Consider the following 17,579-nt stretch of genomic DNA (forward strand, 5'->3'; position numbering starts at 1 on the left):
CCATACCACAGGCGACCGTTTCATTCTTCATCCTTAGTCTCAATTCAAAACTTTCCTTTTAGATGTGCCGCGACTTTCATGGCCTATCTTCCGTAGTTGGCAAGAACCAAGAATCAAGCAAGAAGCAAGCATGAAATGCACAAGGGTCCACGTTACTTAGAGGTTGCCTCGGATGTCGTCGCTTCCGTTTCGGACACGGGTAGCTTTTTTCAAATCATACACGCGGCCCATTTATCCCTCAGCATCCGCCTCATAGAATGGTGCTTAATCGAAATGCCTGTAGGGCTACGCCCGGATCGCGTATTTCAAAGCGACAGCGGGTACGAGCCCAACCGAAGCGGGTCAAACTATTTTCGGAGCTCCCGACAGCAGAAAGCTGGCGGAAGAAGCAAGGCGGCGTCGACAAAACAAGGTCACTGCAGTGTCGAGCATGGGCTTCGGTGAAGGAGTCTACAATCCAAGTGGTTCACTGATAACCTGGTAAGAAAGAGGGCACTAACGACACGGTCAAAGAATGAGCTGTAGGGTCGACGCCAAAAACTGTGGCTTATACTCACACCGGGGAATTGGTCGACAATTGGTTACTTTGAAAGGAAACTACTGAATGAAAGTTCAATTTTGACTAATTTGAAGAGGAAAACTATAAATGAATAAAAGTTAGTTAAATAACAAAAACAGATAGGATAGAACGTCGAAACGAGCGCTAACGTATCCCGATGTTAAGGCGAAAGTGTCACTTGCATACCGTAAAACGTGTAAGTTAAGCAGCATACCACTCAAAAGACTAAACTTCGGGATAGTGTGGAAAACGTTAAAATAATAAATTTGCTTGCGCACGTAGGTTAAAAAAGTTACTTCGTTGCATTGATTTACTTCTCTTCGAAAGACAGAATTTTATTGCGGTTAATATGGTCTTTTCTTCTGATTATAAATGAACTAGAAGTATTCTCCAAGCATCGGTATTGTCACCGCTTTTTTTAATGTTTTACTGTCCACTATTCCTGTAAAACATGACGGAAAAGTATATGTATACGCTGAATACATTGCATTTTTCGCTGCAGCTGCAGATATACATTCACTGTTGCAGAATCTACAGTTTTACGTGGACACTCTGTACACGTGGTTGGATGACATTAATCTATGATTAACCATCAGAAAAACCATACTCGTACTGTCCCCGCTAAGCGTCCCGGTACAGATTTCGGTACTTTACAGGCATTACATTGTCCCGCAGTAAGGATCTGTTAAGTATTCAAAAGTGACCTATACCAAAAATCTAAGTTAGAGTCCGCGTATTAAAAAAAAAAAGGCAGCTAAAGGAGCACGGATGGTAGTGATGATTCATAGACTCGGCAGTAGACAAGATGATTTACGTAGTAATGTGGTCAGGATATATGATATGTGTGAGCGTATATTCACCTGATTAATATTAGAGTTTGGCTGCGCTTTTTTTTCTGGAGCACCCACCTTCAAGTTTCGACCGTTTGTGCTTCTAGAACACGAAGTATTACGGTTATGTCTTGGGCTACCTGAAAAAGTGCGCCTGCCTTCTTTTCTTACAAGTTTCCAAATACTAACAGTTTGTTCCTTTCTAAAAATATATGCATCCCCATAGAGGACGTCATGTCTTCATTATTGAGAACGTGAAAACAGAGCAGGTCATGTTTTCATTAATGAAAACAGTCATGTTTTTATTAAGGTGCTGATGGTATTTTTTAACCAACAGTGGTCTAGATTAGGGAGCCCACAATTCACCGTCGTACAGTAGTTGTTGGAAACTTTACAAGTAAGCCTTCGTGAAGTGCTGGAACTAAAGAAACAAACGCAACACGTGTTGATTTTAATGTCCGGTCAGAGAGTGCTTGGATGTTTTGTGTTCGAAGCCAGAGCTTCGCTCTTCACTTCCCAGGCCGGCTTCACGAGTCAAGGCGAAGAATGCAGACTTGCGATTCCTCATGAGGTCACCGGGTGCGCCCACCTCTTTTATCTCGCCAGAGCCCATGACGACAATCCTGCGGACGGCATGATCCACAAAGTTTTTTTGTGGCAATTTCCCTATAGCGAAGCCAAACGTGGTCATCAGAAACACTTGTTCAGAGACATTACCACAGCGATAACAAAAATTGCAAGGGCTGTGTTGGAATTTCTGATGAAGCCATTTGAACATCTAGCAAAGGTTTTTCGCACATAACTAATCATTTTTTTATGAAATACAACATTGTCAAGAAAAGATTATCAAAAGAAAAATAGTGTAGATCTCTTTTTAGCACAATTAATTCACAAAAATCTTTTAATTATATTAAAAAATGTTGCATGGTTTACAAAAAAGTACGTGGTGGTGTGCGGTTTCAGACAGCGATTTGAGCTAGTCTTTGAACTAAGTAGTTTTCACACTGAGAAACTCGTATAAACAACGTTGTGGGCATGCATTAGAAACGAATGATTGTCAGTTTTTTCATGTAAAAAACTGAAACTTCGCCATATTTACTGCGAGCCTCCAAACAGCTTTTGTGCTTCAACACAAGACGAAACAGTATAATTGCGCTCTTGCGCTGGACAATTGACTGGGCTGAACTGTGTATTGGGCTCGTTCGTAATTAGTACTTCCAAGCAGTGTTCGTTTTGCAGCTGCAGCAATTTCGGACTAAACATAGACGATAAGTTGAAAATACATCGTAGCTTCGTTCCCGATGTGCTGTTAGAAATCGGCATTCGTGTCTTCAGCCTTTGGCCCCAACGCGAATGTATAGCACGTTTCGCGATAAAAAAAAATCGCAGTTTCAATGCCTTATAGCCAAGCAGCATACGCAATGCGATAGCAGCAAGTTGAAGTGTTCGTCGAAGTAAGCCTAGTAGTTGCTTCGATAAACGCAGCCGCAGAAGCGAGCGAAGTCACCTTTGCGCTGCATATTACTCCAATACAAACTTTGCAATGACAGCACAACATGTATAAACCGAATGCTGACACTAAGATACTGCGCGTGCCCACGCCCTGTCGGTGAAAGCAAGGAGAAATCGTCGGCAGCGCAAGTCCATAAACTGTAAGACACATGGGTGATGTGCTTCGTTTTGACTTTATGTGAAACATGACGCCTAGGCAACCGTAAAAATGTGACTGAAACATATGCATTGCTGATATCGAAAGAAAACATAGATAATTGATATGATCATATTGTGTGTAAGATGTTGATGATAATAATCACAGCAAGATGGGCGAGCGCTAGATTGAACGAACCTGCTGAAGGCACGAGGGCGTTATGCGGCGCGACGGTGGGCCACGATGGCAGATTAGAAAGCGTGCACTGCATGTGATGAACACGTGGGTCAATAGTGCGTGTGAGGCTTCTCTATATACGCGCTCACCAAGTGCTAATAACCAGCGGGGATTTGATGCAGATTTTCTTGACAACTCTCCGAGTTTTGGAATATTTCTCTGAATGAGGTCAGTGTTATGCTCGATATTTAAAAAAATTCAAGCTGTATTAGAAAGAACTAGAACAGGTTGCACTACATCGTGCCAAGGTCGTGTCACAGCAGATAGGCTGGGAATTTAGCTTGTCGTGGTTTGGCTAAGCTTTTGCCCGTTTGACTGCCCCCTACCCCTTGCTATATCTATATCTATATATATATATATCTATATATATATATATATATATATATATATATATATATATATATATATATATATATATATATATAGGCCATGCCACCACCGAAACGTAAATCTATAAAGGCCCTGCTTGCTTTCTCGTAGGTGTACCAGCTTCTTTTTTTATACGTACCAGACCCACTGAACGCTTTCCCACTGTATATATATATATATATATATATATATATATATATATATATATATATATATATATATATATATATATATATATATATATATATATATATAGATATATATATATCTTGCTTCGCTTGCTGCCTTTCTGTTTAATATTCACGAGTGACGTATAAAAGCTAAATAAGAGTCTGCATATTAAAAAAAAATACGGCAGCTAAATGAGCACGGGTGGTAAGAATGCTTCATAGACTCAGACTTCGCTTCATTCTCTTTATCTGTTTCTCTGTCCCTCCAACTTCTGCCCTTCTTCCCTTTCTCCCTCTTTTTCACTCTGTGTAGTCGTTCTTTTACCTCCCATTGTTTTTACTGCCCGTACGTTACAGCTTTGCTGCAAATACTCCACAGAACGAACGAGCCTCAGAAATCGGGGAAGTCACACTATTTGCTGCCCTGGTTCACTAAAAGTAACAAGCAAAGCTACACATGAAAAGCAAACATCATTTAATGTTAGGAAGTACCAGCTACTGTTTTTAATCATCTGCACAAGATATAGTCACTGAAGGCATGCTGGTTAAGGACGAAAACAGGTGGCGGACGTCGACTGTCACTGCTCTGGTGTAAAAATGACTGCATACTTCAAGTCGGGAAATCAAACATGCATAAGCTACGACTGTTACTCAGGATATAGGACACACAAAGCTGTGAAAGTTGCATTAAAATGTTTTCTAACGCAGTCGTATCTAAAGCAGGGTCCCCGTTAATCTTCCATGCAATTGTGCCAGAGACCTACGCCAAATGTCGACTTAAATATGGGTATGCAAACTTACTTCGAGCAACTGCGGTTCATAATTAGAGTGCGTGAGACTTGAAATTATGAACAAAGTTTGACATTTTAACTCATTTCCTGTTTCATTTGGTTGAATGCGACTTAAGTTGAACAGCCATCCGGGAAAAAAAGTGGGGCTTCTCATGAATATGACGCGCAGTAATAGCAATAGTATGGCAAATTCCAAGAAGTTACATACTATAAACAGGGGATTTTCTTTTTCTTTCTCTTCTTGCTCAGATTCAAGCAATAAACACCCTTGATACCAGAATCGATATACGTATCCCAATGACCGAGAGTGCTTATGGGGGCAGAAATGTGTCAGCTTGCCTGTCGGCGTCCAGGATCGTCTGCAGCCGATGGGCCACGGTGAGAACGGTGCAGTTCGCAAAGTCACGGCGGATGGTCTGTTGGATGAGGACATCCGTATCCGGGTCCACCGAAGCCGTGGCCTCGTCTAGCACCAGCAGCTTGGTGTTACGCAGCAGGGCACGAGCCAAGCAGATAAGCTGGTGCTGACCAATGCTGTATAACAATACACACGACTTTCTTAGCTTCAACATGTGGAGCAAGGTGCGTTAAGTGCACTGCGCTGAAGAAACAAAAACAGTATTGGCCGAAGGGTAAACACTTATCTGGAGCTAAGCTCTAGATAACTTGAAGAAAATACAAGGCTTGGTCTCAGAGACACCACGCACGAAGTGTTTAGAATAAATTCTGCCTTTTTACTGCAAGTTTATAACAAACTATAATATGTCGTTTTACGTAATCCTATCTTGGGTTTCACATGTGAGCTCTTTTCATTTTATGGGAACAGATTGCTTAACTTCGTCCCACAGAAATCGGCAAAAGCTTCACAGCTCACTCAGATTCATGCATTAAATATATTTTGTACACTGGCCTCTTTCGAACTCAAACACACAAAATTTTTTCAAGCGTATTTACCTAAACTCAAACTCGCCAAAATATTACTTTCCCAGACTCGCTCAGACTCACGGCTGTATCTGAGACTGAAGGAGTCTGAATGAGTTGACACAAGTGTGTTAGCCTAAAGTCAGCTTGTTTGACCGTAGTTTCAATGCTCTTAAAGCACCGAAATCTCACGTAATCGGTTCTCTTCTTGGCGCCTTTTGGTATAGTACCTCGTAGTCAGTGTTATGAGGGATTGCAAACGAGTAAATACATTTTTTTCTTGAAAGAGCAATGATGTTTTTCTGAAACCTCCCCGGAAATCTCGGTAGCGGGGTGCTCAACACACCATCTACGGAATGCACGCCTGTGATGAATAAGTATTGAAATAGTGTATGAATGACACTGCTTTGAATTACATGTAAGTACGCGTAAGTGAAAACGTGAATCTAGGTCAAGATTATAGTAACGCTGAAAATGAGTACGTTGGAGTACGTTCTGCCTCTAATGCTCGGAAGCCATCTGCTGCGTTTCCAATCCTTTCGTATCGGTACCATTGCTGCTGCTAACAATCGGTCATTTGGCCCGCGCATTACGGGACCAACAAATCCAGATTTTGTATGCGATTATGATTAAATATACAATCTAGGCGCGTTTTAGCCATTGTCGTGTCTGAATAATACTGGTTTGCTCATCGCATGTTCTATGCGAGAACGAAGGGCGGTTTTGTTGAGCGAAGGTGCATGAAGAGATGCCGAGTGTTGCGGGCTGCGTTGCTCGAGCAGCAGTTTGTTTAAGAGGGTGCAGTTCCTACTCTTGTATGCGCTGTGCTCTTGACACGTCTCATCGAGGTGACAAAAACCATGAAAATCCCTTCGCGTCTTGTTGCAGCGCGATTCCTTTACGCCGGCGCATCGTAGAGCTACGTTACGTCGAATCATGAAAGAATGGGCTTCCGGCCTTAATTGTTTTGTATACCCTTCCAATTAGTCGTTATTGTATGAATTGCTTCACGCAAGAAACAAGGCTGACTTTTTCCATCTTGACTATATTATCGGCTACCAGTTTTTTTTTCTAATCAACTCTGTACTTTCTCTGTCTCTTTATATCGTTACTCATTTCCCATGACTTTTCGCTCCGTCCCACGCTACGTTGTAGTTCAGTTCTCTACTGCAACTTTTCGAGGCTTTCAGCTAAAACCTCTGAAAAAAGGTCTTCTATTGATAAGCATGCAACACCTGCTTCTTACCTCAGGTTTTTCCCTTCTTCCTCGACCAAGAAGTCTAGCTTCTCAGCCTTCTTCTTGAAGAAGTCCTTGAGGTGAGCCTTGTCCAGAGCTGCCCACACTTGTTCGTCCGTGCGCTCGCCCTTGGGGTCCAGGTTAAGGCGTAGTGACCCGCAGAACAAGACCGGCTCCTAAAGCAATCGGAGACAAAAAGAAACAAAAAGAAAGTTACGCACAGATATGCAAGCGATAGGAAAGTTACGGTGCTATTTCAGCGTTTTTTTTTCTCGTAAGTGGAGATCAAGCGTGCTAAGAACGTGAGATTTAAATTCGATGCATTGCTTGAAACAGTTACGACATGTACCAAGCATTGAGCACGAATCTATTTAATAAAAACGCTTTACCCCGTACTGTACTGCTCTTCTGTACAAGCTACATGTTACAGCATTTGTGGTTGAGCTAAAGCAATCGCAGCCAACTTTGTGTATCGGCACAATGTTCTTAACGGTGACAAAAAACTATCGATAGCTGTGAATCACACAAAAGAGCATGCTATATCCATGAAGTCAGTAATGATGATGAGTGGGCGAAGCAGTGTACAAATAAATACAATGTTTTTTTGGTCATAACTGGTTGGGTTGAGTGGTGAATTTCATTTTGCCTTCATTATTACTGCATTGTGGTTTCGAATATGGCCGGAAGTCGGCAAAAGCAATGTCTAGGCACGTTCCTTTTGTGGCTGTTTGTTGTTTCCAGTGATACGAAGTGCAACGTAGAGAATATTGAGACGCCATTTACTGCACAAGCTAGTGATTGTCCTTTATCATGACCGTCATCAGCGCCACCGTCATCGTCATGACATATAGTGGGTACCTAGCATGTGCTCTGCCTTGACGGCTGAAAGAGAATGTGGGTTCTGGTACGCGCTTGTTCATCGTCATCAGCATCATCATCGACGGCGTCATCGTCAGTGATGGCTACGGCGCACGACGCTAACGCCGGACAACGAACAAGCATCGACCTTCAGGAGCTTCGCCCATCAAATCGGGACAGGAACCTAAAACTTGACTGAATTGTCCAGTAGTGATCCTCATATGTCGCTGTTCGTTCGTATTGGTGTTTTCCTTGGGTAAGCTTCCCGTTTCGCTCGCTGCCGAAACATAACTCAAATGCCATATACAAAGACGCGTAGTTGAGACCTGTTCCGTCTGGTGCCACCACAATCCAGCTACTGACAATTTTTAACTCAATTACTATTTTTTAGCTATCCTAACACTTATTTGGCCCTTACCTCACGCTTAATGACGCTCCGATATTCCTGTTATAAGTCGTAAACTAAATCACCACCAGCAATTTATATGTTTAAAAGACATCTTGTGAATATTCGCAAAGCAGGAAGTAATTTGGTAGTGAGGCGGAAGGACTTGGAAGAAAGAAAAGAGTTCACTCGGTGTTCGCTCCAATGATAAACAACGATTTCTGAACTCGACATTAAGTCATATCATGGTAGGAAGTGTTATGCTTGACTTTGAAGTAGAGTAATGATTATGTCGAAAAGCATGCAAAACAATCATTTCACAACCACCACCGTATGCAGAAATTCGCAGTTTAAAATTACCCTAAGTGAGTTTTCATTTTCTTAAAGATCATCTACTTTAACTTCATTTCCATTTTCACTCGACAAAATTTTACAAAATGCTTCCTTTGTGTTTCCCGCTACTTTTTCACTAACTAGCTTCACATCGTTATGTCGAAGAAAAACGTGCCGTGTGATCTGTTGCGCTCGTTTGATTTGCGCAGAAAAGAAAATGCATATGCTTCATTTTTCACGTCTGGTCTGTACCTGCGGGATGATCGTTATCTTGGATCGCAGGTCATGTAACCCGATGCGCGATATGGCCACGCCGTCAATAATGATGTCCCCCTCGGCTGGTTCCAGGATGCGGAACATGGACAGCGTCAGGGATGACTTGCCCGAACCTGTGCGGCCCACTATACCAACCTGGTAGGGGGATAATACCAAAACAAAAGAGAACATGAGGGCACCTTGCACAAGATGCGCAATGACGAGTCACTGCGAAGTTAGCGTCTCCTAGCTGCTCATAGCGTAGCTCGCTTTCAATTAGCCTAATTATTCTTTATTAGTTCAATTAGACATAGCCAGCGTTATTATGACACAATGATCTCGTATATCTCAGGTGGGTTTTATTCAAGCAGAGATAATAGTGCTAGCTATAGTTTTAAATGTAAATGGACTTAACAAGGCAGAATTGGGCTTGACCTGGTCAGTAGTAATTAGTTATTTTCCGAGTAAGTTCATTAAACGTGTCAGAAATACGACTTGATTGCCAACTTTTTGTGCCTCATAGTGCTTCCGAAATACAATTGTTGTCTGGTGACGCGAAGCAACAAAAGGAAAAGTTATTCAGCTCCAAAAAAAAAGCGATGCTCTTCACTGCAAGCGAACGCAGTTTACCACAATTTTGCGTTGATGTAAGTGAACCGTGTCATAAAATAAACTCGTCAGGATATAAACTCTCTATTGCCGCACGTACGTAAGGGGGCGTATGAGGTGTGAATTTTTCTTCAACAGTTTAATCCGTGCGTTCGCTCGCTCATTCCGCCTTGTCTCGCACGATGTGCTTCACTGCAAGGGGACGAAGATTGGCAAAGCGCCTTGACAAAATCGATCATCATGCGTCTATACAAGTCAGCCAGGTCATGAAATTGCGAATGGGGGGACGATTGGTGGTGATGAGTGGAAATGCACAGTTTCTTATGCAACACGTGCCAAGGAGAACCTGCCCACCTCTTTAGCTTGTCAGTCTATGATATTGAAGTTTCAACTTCGTTCCTCTCCGCCTTCTTGTGCGAAAGCTTTCAGCACCTCACGTGGTTTTGGATTGCTGATCGATGATGTCAAATGATGCGAGGTATTAGAACGGCGCGAGGAAGATGTCAAAAAGACTAGCCATACAAACACGCGCCTGCCTAACAAGTGAAGTTTACCTGAAATCGCAGATCATAGGCAAAAAAAAAATCTTGTACCTTAATGGATGACATATTTGTGATTTATGGTTTTGCTCCTTCTTTTGCTTTTCTTTGCGTAGAAGTATATTGTTCCGTGATTTTGAATTAACTTCAGTTGCGAGTCGTCGCATCTGTTCGCGTGGTTAAATAGAATTTTCGTTTTCTTTGTCACGCTGTCCTCAAACCATGCGTTTGTAACAACTCGCCCAACTATCAGTGCCTAATAAAAAATGATGACGCCGTCATGTGACTTCATGTAGTGACGTCACCATTAGAAGTCATAGCTTAAGAACCTCTCGACCCGCCCTCATACCTGGGCGGGTCGAGAGCTTGTTTCTTTATAAAGGTACGTGCGCAGACTGATAACATCATGAGGTCGAAAAACGGGAAATGCAAGCAGATAATTCACGCTCGTTTTTTTTCGCATTTTCGGAGATTTATCGCTGTTATTGAAATCTTTCACAAGAGAAACAAAAATTTTGTTCACGTCTTCGTCGATCGCACAAACCTTTTCCGAAGGCCGCATTTCGAGATTGATTTTGCGCAGGACAAGATCCAGGTCTGGCCGGTAGCGAGTGCTAAAGTCCACGAACTGGACGGCACCCTGCTGCGGCCAGTCGGGACTCGGCGGTGGGCTCACGCGCCATGGCGCCTGCGCAAGTTTCACGCCAAAAACCGGGGAACTTCCAAGTTATAGTAAGTGGAAAATGGCGCCACCGGCTGCTTAAATTTGGTCGCGAATTATTTTTCGTTTAGCTGGAAAAATGCGGTGAAAATAATGCTGCCTGTGTTTAAAAAAATAATGCAAACCAAAATACCATGCAAGCATTCCAGAGCAAAATTCTAATTTTTTTTTCATGTAAGTGCTCTAAGGTGAAAATGAGACTGGCTATGCTTCTAAGTAAAAAAAAAACAAATACTGCAGGCCGTCATTGCTACACAAGCAATTCAAGTGTAAGCTTGTCATGAGTTTTTGGGTTAATATGGCTGTACGACACTGTCGCGTGAAATTTTTCATCAATATTGATGACCTTAATTCTTTAACGTAATCCTAAACAAATTGCGAGGGTGTTAGACTGCACCTTCAATGAAATGCGGTCGTTATGACTGTGAATTCAACGCGCTTGACTTTCAATTAGAGTGGTCACCAGGTCATTTGCTATCTTATGTTTGCAGTGTTCGCATTAACAACGATGACCAAAACAACACATTTTTTCGGGGACTAATACAAAAGTGTTACCAGCAATTAATATTAGATTCGGCAAAGCCACTCGGTATGCCCCTGATTTTGGGAAATACTGACGTCACCCATATAACGCTCGTTGTTTGCTTTTCTTCGCAACGCCTTCATCTTTTCGCGAATGAGTGCTGCATGATCAGGTTTTTTTTTTTGTTAGAAAGAAATGCCATAAAAATTTTGGTGAAACTGATACCGACACTGATATGATATCGACACTGATACCATATTATATGATGCCAACACTGATTACCAGTCATTACGAGATCACCTCTACGTGTAATTCACTAACCTCGGTCGGTGTCCTGGTGTACTCGTGGAGACGCTCCACGGCGATCAGCGAATTCTCCAGGTCAGCCGTGGAGCGTACGAGGTAGTTCAGCGCGTCGGTCACCTGAAAGCCCGTGCAAACAAGAGGTTGAGAGAACAAATTTACGGAGACAAAATACAGGCCGTACATTTTAAGACATAAAGATTGACACATTGCTATATACTAAAACCTTTTTCTTCCCATTATGTCTACTTTTATATGTCTAGTGGTTGTACTTGAGAAACAATTATTATGGAATAGACACGTGAATATTGCAGTGGGTATAAGCTCTCTCGGTAACTGGAATACTATGGATACCCACGGAGTGAATGATGATGAGTGGGTGAAGCTACGGAGGTAAATCCGTGAACCGTCAATACTCCCAGCCGTTCCAGAGTTTCAAGAAGCCTGTCCCAGTGTACTTCCGTAACAGAAATAGTGAAGAACGCGTGTCTCTTACGCAGCTGTCGAATCATAGCAAAGCGTTCCTTGCGGCATTCTTGGCAATTTGGAACTGCGTCGGGTACACCCCGCGTGAAAGCCAGTTCTCGGTTGAGCACATCGTCCATGAACTCGCGCCTGCCGCTCTTGAGTTGCTGCTTCGTAAACGAGTTGGTGACGGGAGTGGGCGCTGCAGCGCCATCTAGTGCGCAGTCCGAATAATAGCGGGACTCGCGCCCGGCGCTCTAGAGTTCCTCCTGCGTGAACGAGCTGGTAAAGGCAGCGAGTGCTGCCGCGCCATCTAGTGGGCACTCTGAGTCCTAGAGGTGGCTACGACGGTCAACGGTGGACAAGCTGACAATCTAAGGAGCTTCGCCCCTGAAATGACTACGCTATTCGTGGTTTCGCCTGCATTACGCCAAGTCGACAGCATACGACAGCCCGGTGGCCTAAGTGTTCCGCACTTAAAAGAATGGACAGTTTGCAATAATGTACGTGTTACCATTACCGCTAAGGCCTGACCACGCGCACGGGTTGCAGCGTGCCAGCGCGTGGCTTAAGCGTTTGCTATATGTCACCTCCTCCGACTCCGCTCACTGCTAGTGCTGCAATGTTCTTGGCAGAATCAGCAGCATGAACCGAGTTGCATTCCTTAAGGCTAGACTTTGAAATTGTCACGAGACCCTCCGTCTTATATTTTTCCCGTTCTATGATGCTGACTTAGCTTCTTATTGAGTAGATACGTGTGTATTTTTCACGGTGGGTTTAGTCTGTCTTGGATTGAAAACACAAATTGGTGTGTAGAGGAACCATTTCGAGAAGAAATATTACGTATGCAACAGCCTTGTTGCGCAAGCATAGCTCAAAATTCATATGGATTTCTGCGTGATTGTTTGCCACGAACGACTCGATAGCCATTTTATATTTTGATGGCTAGTAAGAGCCACCTATACGTGTCGCGTCAGCACTGAACGAAAATGGTTTGATGTCTTACACAATCACAGAGATGTGACGATTCAAAGGACACTTTTGTGTTCACCTTGAGGGCATATAGAAGTGTTAGGCCGATGGTCGCCGGTCCGAGCGTGTCCCGTCCGTGAACCAACAAGCAGGCCGTCACGAGCGACACGGCGGTGCCGAGAAAGTTGAGGCGCACCGTAAGCCACCTCTCGGCGCCCATCAGGTAGAAGGCGCACGAGATCCAGCGCTCGAGCAGGGAGTCCGAGAGGGCCACGAAACCGCGCTGCACGGCGTAAGCCCGAATAGTCTGCACACCGGGCACCGTCTCGGCGATGCAGTTGAACACTGGCGACCGAGAGACGGACTCGAGCCTCTGTAGTTGCCGGAAGGTGCGTACGAAGAGCTTCTGCGTGAACCGATGAATAGGAAACAAGTCTGCTGCACGGGATGCTTCAACGAGACTCTGAGCAAGTTTCATCATTACCATCATGAACATTTTCTTCGTTCAGCGAACTGGGAGCGCAGAGAAAAACACAAAGGACGAAGCGAGGAACCACACAACACGAGCGCTCAACTATCAACTGATTTATTTTCCACATCGGAAGGACATATATAAACACAAAATGCGCATGTCAAAAAGATTATGACGAAATCAAGGGCAGCATGCGAAGCGTGTAATCAAGGCACATGTCTAAGGGTTATCTAGGTAGCTGAATTCACAGTCAAGTAGTGAGAAGGAAGGATGACTTATACATTGGTCCGTATTCCTGGAAATGTGATAGGCTTCAGAAATTTCGCGCGTAGTTTGATGAGGATGCCGGAACAGAACAATTGTATTCTCAAACAGAGGTTGGCACTTGCACGAAACGCAATGTGACGCTAAATGGGAGTAAGGTGTATTTTTCAACGAGCTTCTGTGTTCCCTGAGACGCACGTTCACACATCGGCCGGTCTGGCCAATGTACATACGTCCACAAGAAAGGGGTATCTTATATACTACTCCGGTGATGCACTTAACAAACTTAGTTACGTGCTTCTGGAGGCATCCTCTACCTTTAGATGCATTATGTGCCCTCCTGTGCACCATTGAACATATACTGGCCAATTTATTGGGTGCCGAGAAAACCACGCGCACACCGAACCGGTTTCCCACGTTTTTTAACCCATGGGCCATTTTATGAATGTAGGGGATTACTGCCGCGCGCTTCTTATTCTCTGAAGAAGTACATGTGCGTTTTTCGTTATTTTTGACCGTACGCAGGAGCTTTTCACAGACTGAGGCTATTACGTAGGAAGGGTATCCCGCACCTATCAGCCGTTCCAACTGTGCTACGAAACCACTTTGCAAGGTATGCAGGCAACATTTTCCGAGGGCTGAACGTAAGCATGACATTACGATTCCGCGTTTAACAAGCTTGGAATGTCCGGAAGAGTAGTCTAGAACGGGTTTTGCAGACCGAGGATTATATCGCCAGCAAAGGTGCTTATCACCAAAAAAACAGGGAAAGGTCTAGGAACTGCAATTTGTTATCTTTTGGAAGCTCGGAGGTGAACCGGAGGCCCATGCCTTCCTTCTCGAAGCATGCCTTCATACTTTCAACGTCCACTGCTGAACACTTTTTGATGATAATCAGATAATCGTCAACATAACGGAATACTTTTGTGCCAGGTTGAAGTTTAGTGCTTAAGGCTGCATCCACCTTCCCAAGAAAAATTTGGCTTAACACAGGGGCCACACTTGAACCTATACACACACCTGATTTTTGCATGTACAGGTTCCCAAGCCATACGACGAAGGTGGACTTCAAATAGAACGTCAAAATTTCTAGAAAAGACTGAGTCGAAATTCCCGTGCTATTCCTGAACGATATCTCATCATTGTCTTCCACAATGCACTGCTCTACGCTGTTTAACAGTTGATCATGCGGCAAAGAATAATATAAGTCGACTACATCATGACTAAAAGCTGTAACACCGGAGCATTCACATTTGTTGAGGTAATCAACCACGACACCAGAGTTTTTTGCGTGAAAAGGGTCATTTACGCACAACGCAGATAGATGTTCTTGCAGATACTGAGATACAACCAACTGCCACGTATCCCTTTCTGAAACAATCGCGCGCAGCGGCATTTCCGGTTTGTGTGTTTTAATGGAGTAAAAAAGTTCTAGCTCTACACCTTTCGCCTTTTCTACTGAAGAGCCGAGTTTTTCCAGGTTAAGCCTTTTCAGCAGCGATATCGCTCTAGTCTTTACTTCCTTGCTTTTTACAGAGAGTGGTTTAAAATTTCTTTCGTGTTGTGTGGTTCCTCGCTTCGTCCTTTGTGTTTTTCTCTGCGCTCCCAGTTCGCTGAACGAAGAAAATGAATTACCAACTGGCCCACATTTTGATCCTTTTGCATCATGAACATATTTAGGTTCACTGCTGAAACGAGGCTTTTTCCATTGATCTCAGATCTACTTACTCTTTCGTGGCTTCGGAACTTTGGACAATCTGGGGTTCTCTTCCGGGTACCTAAGTCTAAACATACGGACCCCTATGATGTTGCCAGTACGAAATGAGGCCACCGAAGCCGACGTAACAGCTTCCTCGTCTTAAAGTATACATAAGGTTAGCGGCAAAACTATACGTTGGCTTCTGTGCCAGATTACCCCAAAATGCCGAATTTCTTTGGATGAAGCAGTAGCTGGATCGTACCTGCACAATGAAGTAAATAACTGCACACGGTGCGACGGCTGGCAGGAAGGTCGGGATGTACAGCGTGATGAGCAGGAGGATGCCCAGAACGTCACTCAGTTGTTCTAAGACAGAGTCCAGGACGATGCCTATCTGTATATCGGCCTGGTCCAAATCCTTGCTGAACCTGCGTTGAACATGTGGCCGCACAGCGGCTAAGTGTGAAGGTTTTTTTTTTCTTTTGAAGCTGTAGCCAGACTTTATAGTGATAGCTCTTCTCGTCCCTGTAAAAACATATAGCCTGATTGCAATCAAAAAGTCCGGGGAAGCCTCGCCCGTTTGACTAAAGTGTGGCAGCCGATCACATCCATGAATAAAGCAATTTTCATGCTTATGCACTTGGCAGTGTTCTACGAAGACGTAGTCCCGGGCCGTTTGATTGATGACGTCAGTTCTGAGTACATGCCTATTCGTGCAGGCTTGTGTAAGTCTTTTTTCGAGGAGGAAATCCTCGGGAATTCAAAAGCTGCATCCTATTGCCTAAATGCCTCCGTGCATGAATTTCACCGCCAAGCTCCGCCAAGAGCAACGCCGATGAAAAGGTACAGTAAAAGACTACTGTGCGGGATGTTCGTGAAATCGACCGCCAGACGTGTTGGCTACATCAAACGCCATGGCGTGTAGGCACCGATGCCGCCAAACTGCGCCTAGGTGTTTTCTGGCAGTTTGTTTTGTAAGCTCCCCTGTAAAGGCGCGCAGTCAAAGAATGTAATTTCTAGTTGCTCTTGTTTCAACCAAGACTTCGAGGAGGGGCAAAATTTTCGCTGAGGAGCCCATGTGAACGTTTTTCTTGCTAATGCATGTCTGATCATTACTGAAAAGGGACCGAAAATAGCAAGCACGTAAGTCGTGCCTGCAGGGCGGGTGCGACAATACCTTATCGCTTGGCACAAGCACTTTTGACTTTCTCGAAGACCACCGTGGTGTTTTGCCTCGAATAGTAATGTTCATGTATACGATCCCTTTGGGTGGCTGTGATTCAACAAACGATAATTCACGCTAGACCACTATGGTGCATGTAAATCTTGTATGGACTTTCTGTATAAATGAGAGGCTCATATCTCACTTTAATACGAGCTGTGTACCGTATACCCGTCGTTTCATGGGACAGAAATCTAGACTCCGTGAAGGGAACGGTCACTCCTGCAATTCGTACTATAAACTTTATTTTGCAAGCAGTTCACTATTCAATGAAAAATTTGCTTTCGCATCAGGAAATAATAACAATAGTAGAGAGAACCATCGTTTTTTTGTTTCTGAACAGCAAGGCTTCGCGGATAGGATTCCAATCAACTGTACTCGCTTTTCGTTCTTGCGCTGCCGCGATGGATGGTAGCACATGTTTGATAGGATTTCAGAGACCCATTTTGCTGCCTTCCATCTCTTAATTTTTCAACCATCACTCTTTGTTCCATCGCGCACTGCGTGCAATTCAAGTTTTTTCCTGTATCGAAAGTTTCAGGTGCACGAGTTGCAAAATATCTGGCCACCTGAGCTGAGGACAATGGCTGCAGGCTAGGATGACCATTCAGTAAACTCAGTGTGAACTTGCATGTTGGAAACGTCCTCTCTAGTCAATTTGCATACAAACCTATTCAGCATGCGCCCCAATGGTGTAGTGTCGAAAAATGACACGGGTGCTCGGACCAGACGGCTAAGGGCTTCGTCGTGAATGCTGCTCGACGCTATGAGAGCGCACAGAGCCAAGACTAACGTTCCCAGGAGGATGGACAATCCTGCACGCATGAAGTGCACCCGTTGTTACTGCACGTATCGCCTACTCGTTGCGAGTTGGCCGCAAACAACACCATTCAAATGAGGGCAGAAAAAAATTCGCGTGGTCATTTATTGCGTGCTTAGGCGACTTAACAGAAGAAGTCTTACGCCTGCTCTATTCTAATGAGTGTACTATGACGGCGTCCTTTGTGTTGCTCTATCGTGCTATCAGTTACTCATAATTATTGTAAAAAATATAGTTATGCATATTTGATTTGAGTATGATCCTCTTGGTAGCGGGGGACAGGCAGATTAGAGTAGAGGACGTTCGGCTAGTGAGATAGGCCTCCGCTGCACGACCCCTTCAAGTCTACCAGTACGCCACAGCAAAATAAACTCATT

The 17,579-nt window shown here is 44.0% G+C and overlaps 1 protein-coding gene across 2 annotated transcripts; it reads right to left on the reverse strand.

Moving 5' to 3' along the window:
* Nucleotides 1–1,664: 1,664 nt before the first annotated feature.
* LOC142774732 (multidrug resistance-associated protein 1-like) lies at nt 1,665–17,175 on the reverse strand. 2 transcript variants are annotated; one of them, XM_075875686.1, is made up of 9 exons: nt 17,053–17,175; nt 15,423–15,588; nt 12,805–13,131; nt 11,307–11,408; nt 10,286–10,429; nt 8,591–8,749; nt 6,772–6,938; nt 4,944–5,138; nt 1,665–2,012 (listed from the first exon to the last, which is right to left on the reverse strand). In XM_075875686.1, exons 1-9 carry the CDS (start codon nt 17,061–17,063, stop codon nt 1,841–1,843), a joined length of 1,443 nt encoding a protein of 480 aa, XP_075731801.1. In that variant the 5' UTR covers nt 17,064–17,175; the 3' UTR covers nt 1,665–1,840. The 2 variants fall into 2 exon arrangements, with proteins under 2 accessions (XP_075731801.1, XP_075731802.1); XM_075875687.1 differs by lacking the exons at nt 15,423–15,588; nt 17,053–17,175 and adding an exon at nt 13,210–13,376.
* Nucleotides 17,176–17,579: the final 404 nt, after the last annotated feature.

Source organism: Rhipicephalus microplus, chromosome 10 (assembly GCF_043290135.1).
Source record: "Rhipicephalus microplus isolate Deutch F79 chromosome 10, USDA_Rmic, whole genome shotgun sequence".
In the NCBI taxonomy this organism is placed as follows: Eukaryota; Metazoa; Arthropoda; class Arachnida; order Ixodida; family Ixodidae; genus Rhipicephalus; species Rhipicephalus microplus.